This window comes from Macrobrachium rosenbergii, chromosome 3 (assembly GCF_040412425.1).
Source record: "Macrobrachium rosenbergii isolate ZJJX-2024 chromosome 3, ASM4041242v1, whole genome shotgun sequence".
NCBI classification, from domain to species: domain Eukaryota; kingdom Metazoa; phylum Arthropoda; class Malacostraca; order Decapoda; family Palaemonidae; genus Macrobrachium; species Macrobrachium rosenbergii.
This window is the reverse complement of record NC_089743.1, coordinates 92,515,568-92,523,057: the sequence shown is the minus strand read 5'-3', so window position 1 is coordinate 92,523,057 and position 7,490 is coordinate 92,515,568. Positions and strand designations below refer to the sequence as shown.

At 39.4% G+C, this 7,490-nt stretch overlaps 2 protein-coding genes across 2 annotated transcripts; both read right to left on the bottom strand.

The window, feature by feature from the left end:
* Nucleotides 1-884: 884 nt before the first annotated feature.
* LOC136851822 (tropomyosin-like) lies at nucleotides 885-1,589 on the bottom strand. Its single transcript, XM_067126137.1, has one exon. The coding sequence runs from the start codon at nucleotides 1,587-1,589 to the stop codon at nucleotides 885-887; it is 705 nt and encodes a 234-aa protein (XP_066982238.1).
* A 2,848-nt stretch (nucleotides 1,590-4,437) lies between these two features.
* On the bottom strand, nucleotides 4,438-5,931 carry LOC136851813 (ERC protein 2-like). The gene has a single exon (XM_067126127.1). It carries the CDS (start codon nucleotides 5,929-5,931, stop codon nucleotides 4,438-4,440), a length of 1,494 nt encoding a protein of 497 aa, XP_066982228.1.
* Nucleotides 5,932-7,490: the final 1,559 nt, after the last annotated feature.

Genomic DNA, 7,490 nt, shown 5'->3' with positions numbered 1-7,490 from the left:
CATTTCTCTGCTCACTGTTGGAAACGTCTGGTTCCTTGATGACATCCGCAATCCTCTGCTACAGACAGGAAACTTTCGATCTCCAAATCCCAAGACGGTGAAATACAGCGACTCCTGATGGCTCGCCCTTCGATGTCTTGGTGCCCCTGCCGTACTGGGATCAAATATTTTGCATATATAAAAGGCATTGAACTTACGGGTTTTTACGCCGCGCCAGAGGTTGCCACTAGAGTATATGCAAGAATTTGATCCAGTATGCACTGCATAACCCATATTTTGCATATATAAAAGGCATTAAACTTACGGGTTTTTACGCCGCGCCAGAGGTTGCCACTGGAGTATATGCAAAAATGGGATCCAATATGCAATGCACAACCCATATTTTGCATATATAAAAGGCATTAAACTTACGGGTTTTTACGCCGCGCCAGAGGTTGCCACTAGAGTATATGCAAAAATGGGATCCAATATGCTGCATAACCCATATTTTGCATATATAAAAGGCATTAAACTTACGGGTTTTTACGCCGCGCCAGAGGTTGCCACTAGAGTATATGCAAAAATGGGATCCAATATGCAATGCATAGCCCAGTTCACATATGAAGTGGGCATGAAACTTACGGGTTCTTACGCCGCGCCAGTGGTTGCCTTCCTAGCATATGTGAGTGGGCATTGATACCCCATCCAGAGGGGTATGTGGCAGGAGAGCCCAATCTTCGGGCACTTACCGCCAGTCCAACCAGTCGCTGTAATCTCTTCTTCGCCTAGGGATTCTTCCACAGCTGTGTCCAGGAATGATTTCCATCAAGCTTTCTCAGCATCAAAGTGTCCTGTCTTCTTTCTTCCACTAGCAAACCAGCCGTCTTCCTAAAATTGCGGAGTCCTTAAGTGACAGAGTTGATCTTGTAGAGATTTTTTACCATTTTAGCTTCTTGCTCCAGTCTTCGGAGTCTCGCTGCAGACTCAATCCTCATTGTCTTATGTACTTCTTCTGTACTTAGGGGCTTTTTGATTGCTGGAGTTTTAGCCAGGGCTTTTGTGCATCTCTTGGTAGCAGCTGAAGGTTGCTTCTGTGCCCCGATTTGACGAAGCTCTTCCTCGATGCTGTCTATCTGTCGGTAGAGGGCTTTGCAGTTGACCTGAGGTTTCCTCAGACATCGAGTTTTACCCAAAGCCGTTTTCTTTTCATCTTTCTTTTCTGAGACAGACTGTTCTTCTTTCACTGTTCCATTTGTCTTTTCTTCTTTATGCATTTTAACTTGACTTTCCAAGGATCTGATCTTCTGATCCTTTGCGAAGTTGTCTTCCTGGAGTCTTTCAATTTCAACTGTTGCTTCCAGTTTTTCAAACTCCATCGTCTCTAGGTCCTCTTTCATCTCAGCCAGTTCGAATTCCAGCTGGATTTTTCGTCTCGTCATTTCGTTCAAATTTCTATTCGTCTTCTCTGCTTCAGCACTTTTCGTTTCGTTCAGCAGACCGATGACCATATTTTGCTTCTGGGAGCATTCATTCTCCAGTCGGAGAATCTCCCTATCCCTCTGGAAGTTCTGTTCTGCCAGTTTCTCTACCTCCTTCTGTGCCTCTACCATTTCCTTCTTACATTGTTCGAGCTGTTTCAAATTTTCGTCAGCTCTCTGAGAAACAGTGTTGAGAATTTCTAATTTTCTCTATTAAACTGTTTATCCTTAAGTCTTTGTCTTCATTTTCCTTCTGCAGATTTTCAAAGTGGTTCTGCTTCATTTTGTTCTCTTGTCGGAGGCTTTCCAAGTTCTCGTTCAGCTTGTGTAGTTGGATGCGGGTCCTGTCTCTGTCACTTTCCATTTCCTTCAAATTGTGATATAGCGTTTCCTTTTCCATCTCGAGAACTACTGCCGTACTTTCCAAAATAATTATCTTGGAGTCTTTATCATCGTTTTCCTTTGAGAGCCTCTCCGTATCTTTCTCCTTGAGCGTTATTTCTTTTCGAAGACCTTCCATTTCAGCTGGCAATGAGCAGATTTGTTTCTCCTTTTCTTGAAGAAGTCGTTCCAGGTCTCTTATGTCTCGTTCCATGTGCAGTCTTCCTTCAGCCAGCCTCTCTACTTTCTCTTTCAGTTCTTCTATGATTCGAGTCTTCGCTATGTTCTCTTCTTCAAGCCTCAAGATGTCTGCATTTTTCTTAATTGCGTCGTCTGACTTTTGGTTGATTGATCGTGGCATTTCTTTCCATTCTGAATCATCGACTTCTTCATAGTCTGAAATGTCGTCTTCGCAATCCGAATCATCATCTTCTAAACAATCGGAGTCGTCGTCTAACATAATATCTTTGTCCTTGTCAGTTCGAGAATCCTCCGGACGCCCAGAGTCGTCCAGAGCCATGAAATAAGTAAAGAATTGAAATATGTCCATGCACATTTCACGAAGTATAAATACTTCGATGAACAGCATAACAAGACTGATATAAAACGTAATCCCGCGGGGGAATTTAACCCCGGAGCCAAAGCACTGTTTGAGCACGAAAGTAAGCAAGCTTAGGAACAACATCTTTTGTCAAGTACAGATTAACACTCTTCGCTCTATCCCTAGATTTCAAAACCGACAGGTGGCGGTGTCAGGATTCCGGAGGAATTTTGTGTCTCCGAGGAAGCTGCTACTTCCATCTTCGGGGATTCTTGGGGATTCCCTGGAGAAGCTGGTTACGTCCAGTGAGTGATCACATTTTGAATAATCCTTCTTCCTCTTAATTATATATATATATATATATATATATATATATATATCTATAATATATATATATATATATATATATATATATATATATATATATATATATATATATATATATATATATATATATATATATATATATATATATATATATATATATATATATATATATATATATATATATCGCTCCTTTCCCAGAAGAGTGACACAACTCAAAAATCGTTATTTTCCAGGAGAAGCATTTTAAAGTTTAAAATTCCATATACTCTCTATAGTGTAATAGCGACATGTCATGCCCTATAGCGGTTCGTATTACAAATACAAATAAGACGTTTTTAGCACAATATTAAACAAAGAACGGGCTATCTGCTTAGTATCAATAACTCAAAAACATTTTTAGTTGTGTCACTCTTCTGGCAAATGAGCGATATATATATATATATATATATATATATATATATATATATATATATATATATATATATATATATATATATATATATATATATATATATATATATATATATATATATGGCCTTTAACGATCGCAAGCGATCTCACCCTGGGGCATCCTCGCCAACAGAGCTTCGTTGAATGGGGTTTATTTTTTGCCAGGGGTGGACCCTTCCCCATTCTCAGCTCTATCGGCTAGCCAAGAGAGATGGAATCCTCAGTTTATATGACCCTACATCAGTGACGAACTTCCAGATCATTCCTCTGCAATTGACAGAAAACAGGAGATTTCTTGACAGTCCAAAATGCAGCCATTTCTCTGCTCACTGTTGGAAACATCTGGTTCCTTGATGACATCCGCAATCCTCTGCTACAGACAGGACACTTTCGATCTCCAAATCCCAAGACGGTGAAATACAGCGACTCCTGATGGCTCGCCCTTCGATGTCTTGGTGACCCTGCCGTACTGGGATCAAATATTTTGCATATATAAAAGGCATTGAACTTACGGGTTTTTACGCCGCGCCAGAGGTTGCCACTAGAGTATATGCAAGAATTTGATCCAGTATGCACTGCATAACCCATATTTTGCATATATAAAAGGCATTAAACTTACGGGTTTTTACGCCGCGCCAGAGGTTGCCACTGGAGTATATGGGGATCCAATATGTATGCACAACCCATATTTTGCATTAAACTTACGGGTTTTTACGGGAGGTTGCCACTAGAGAGTATATGCAAAATGGGATCAATATGCAATGCATAACCCATATTTTGCATATATAAAAGGCATTAAACTTACGGGTTTTTACGCCGCGCCAGAGGTTGCCACTAGAGTATATGCAAAAATGGGATCCAATATGCACTGCATAACCCATATTTTGCATATATAAAAGGCATTAAACTTACGGGTTTTTACGCCGCGCCAGAGGTTGCCACTAGAGTATATGCAAAAATGGGATCCAATATGCAATGCATAGCCCAGTTCACATATGAAGTGGGCATGAAACTTACGGGTTCTTACGCCGCGCCAGTGGTTGCCTTCCCTAGCATATGTGAGTGGGCATTGATACCCCATCCAGAGGGGTATGTGGCAGGAGAGCCCAATCTTCGGGCACTTGCCGCCAGTCCAACCAGTCGCTGTAATCTCTTCTTCGCCTAGGGATTCTTCCACAGCTGTGTCCAGGAATGATTTCCATCAAGCTTTCTCAGCATCAAAGTGTCCTGTCTTCTTTCTTCCACTAGCAAACCAGCCGTCTTCCTAAAATTGCGGAGTCCTTAAGTGACAGAGTTGATCTTGTAGAGATTTTTTACCATTTTAGCTTCTTGCTCCAGTCTTCGGAGTCTCGCTGCAGACTCAATCCTCATTGTCTTATGTACTTCTTCTGTACTTAGGGCCTTCTTGATTGCTGGAGTTTTAGCCAGGGCTTTTGCGCATCTCTTGGTAGCAGCTGAAGGTTGCTTCTGTGCCCCGATTTGACGAAGCTCTTCCTCGATGCTGTCTATCTGTCGGTAGAGGGCTTTGCAGTTGACCTGAGGTTTCCTCAGACATCGAGTTTTACCCAAAGCCTTTTTCTTTTCATCTTTCTTTTCTGAGCCAGACTGTTCTTCCTTCACTGTTCCATTTGTCTTTTCTTCTTTAAGCATTTTGACTTGACTTTCCAAGGATCTGATCTTCTGATCCTTTGCGAAGTTGTCTTCCTGGAGTCTTTCAATTTCAACTGTTGCTTCCAGTTTTTCAAACTCCATCGTCTCTAGGTCCTCTTTCATCTCAGCCAGTTCGAATTCCAGCTGGATTTTTCGTCTCGTCATTTCGTTCAAATTTCTATTTGTCTTCTCTGCTTCAGCACTTTTCGTTTCGTTCAACAGACCGATGACCATATTTTGCTTCTGGGAGCATTCATTCTCCAGTCGGAGAATCTCCCTATCCCTCTGGAAGTTCTGTTCTTTCAGTTTTCCTACCTCCTTCTGTGCCTCTACCATTTCCTTCTTACATTGTTCGAGCTGTTTCAAATTTTCGTCAGCTCTCTGAGAAACAGTGTTGAGAATTTCTAATTTTTCTATTAAACTGTTTATCCTTAAGTCTTTGTCTTCATTTTCCTTCTGCAGATTTTCAAAGTGGTTCTGCTTCATTTTGTTCTCTTGTCGGAGGCTTTCCAAGTTCTCGTTCAGCTTGTGTAGTTGGATGCGGGTCCTGTCTCTGTCACTTTCCATTTCCTTCAAATTGTGATATAGCGTTTCCTTTTCCATCTCGAGAACTACTGCCGTACTTTCCAAAATAATTATCTTGGAGTCTTTATCATCGTTTTCCTTTGAGAGCCTCTCCGTATCTTTCTCCTTGAGCGATATTTCTTTTCGAAGACTTTCCATTCCAGCTGGCAATGAGCAGATTTGTTTCTCCTTTTCTTGAAGAAGTCGTTCCAGGTCTCTTATGTCTCGTTCCATGTGCAGTCTTCCTTCAGCCAGCCTCTCTACTTTCTCTTTCAGTTCTTCTATGATTCGAGTCTTCGCTATGTTCTCTTCTTCAAGCCTCAAGATGTCTGCATTTTTCTTAATTGCGTCGTCTGACTTTTGGTTGATTGATCGTGGCATTTCTTTCCATTCTGAATCATCGACTTCTTCATAGTCTGAAATATCGTCTTCGCAATCGAAATCATCGTCGTCTTCGCAATCCGAATCATCATCTTCTAAACAATCGGAGTCGTCGTCTACCATATCTTTGTCCTTGTCAGTTCGAGAATCCTCCGGACGCCCAGAGTCGTCCAGAGCCATGAAATAAGTAAAGAATTGAAATATGTCCATGCACATTTCACGAAGTATAAATACTTCGATGAACAGCATAACAAGACTGATATAAAACGTAATCCCACGGGGGAATTTAACCCCGGAGCCAAAGCACTGTTTGAGCACGAAAGTAAGCAAGCTTAGGAACAACATCTTTTGTCAAGTACAGATTAACACTCTTCGCTCTATCCCTAGATTTCAAAACCGACAGGTGGCGGTGTCAGGATTCCGGAGGAATTTTGTGTCTCCGAGGAAGCTGCTACTTCCATCTTCGGGGATTCTTGGGAATTCCCTGGAGAAGCTGGTTATGTCCAGTGAGTGATCGTATTTTGAATAATCCTTCTTCCCTCCCTAATTATATATATATATATATATGTATGTATATATATATACATATAATTAGAGAGGGAAGAAGAATTATTCAAAATATATGACCACTCACTGAACAAAACCAGCTTCTCCAGGGAATCTCCAAGAATCCCCGAAGACAGAAGGAGCAGCTTCCTCGGAGACATAAAACGGCACCAGAATCCTGACACGCCACCTGTATATATATATATATATATATATATATATATATATATATATATATATATATATATATATATATATATATATATATATATATATATATATTACTAAAAGGACCTCATTCAAATTGGATGGTATCTAATGGAGTTTTATTCAGAAAAGTTACAAGCTTTCTTGGACAAACAGTCCACATTATCAGGTATCAGTAGGTACGGATACTTGATAATGTGGACTGTTTGTCCAAGAAAGCTTGTAACTTTTTCTGAATAAATACTCTGTTAGATACCATCCATTTTGAATGAGGTCCTTTTAGTAATTCTACTAACGTACAAAACAATTATATATATATATATTATATATATATATATATATATATATATATATATATATATATATATATATATATATATATATATATATATATATATATATATACATATATATATATATATAAATATAAACACACACACACACACATATATATATATATATATATATATATATATATATATATATATATATATATATATATACTGTAATGATGGAAATCCTTCTTTTGAATTAATGACAATACCCTTCATAATTGGTGGACTGGAAAAACGAATTGGTTTTCATCTTATCAATAAGTTGACTTAACCACTCGAAACTGAGATTGTCTATGATCGAGTGTGCGTACGTAAGTGCGTAAGTTTAACCAAGTGCGTAGTTGTGTAAGCTCAACTCGCACTGTTCAAGACGTGTTTGGCGACTTGAGAGGGGAAGGATGTAGTTCCCCTTATTTTCATTTGAAATGCCATATTTCTCCCTTGTAAAAGGTATGCACATATCTTAGTTTATGTTGTACATGTTGCCATAACACTTAATTGTGTTCTCGTGTATCTTTGCCTTAATGTAACAGCAAATTACCGAGAGTTGTTATGGTAATGTTACGTAAGTTGCAACATGATGAGCTTGCATGTGGTTGCAGTGCCACCAACCGTAGGCTAAGATGTGTGACATTCTTCCATAATTTTATG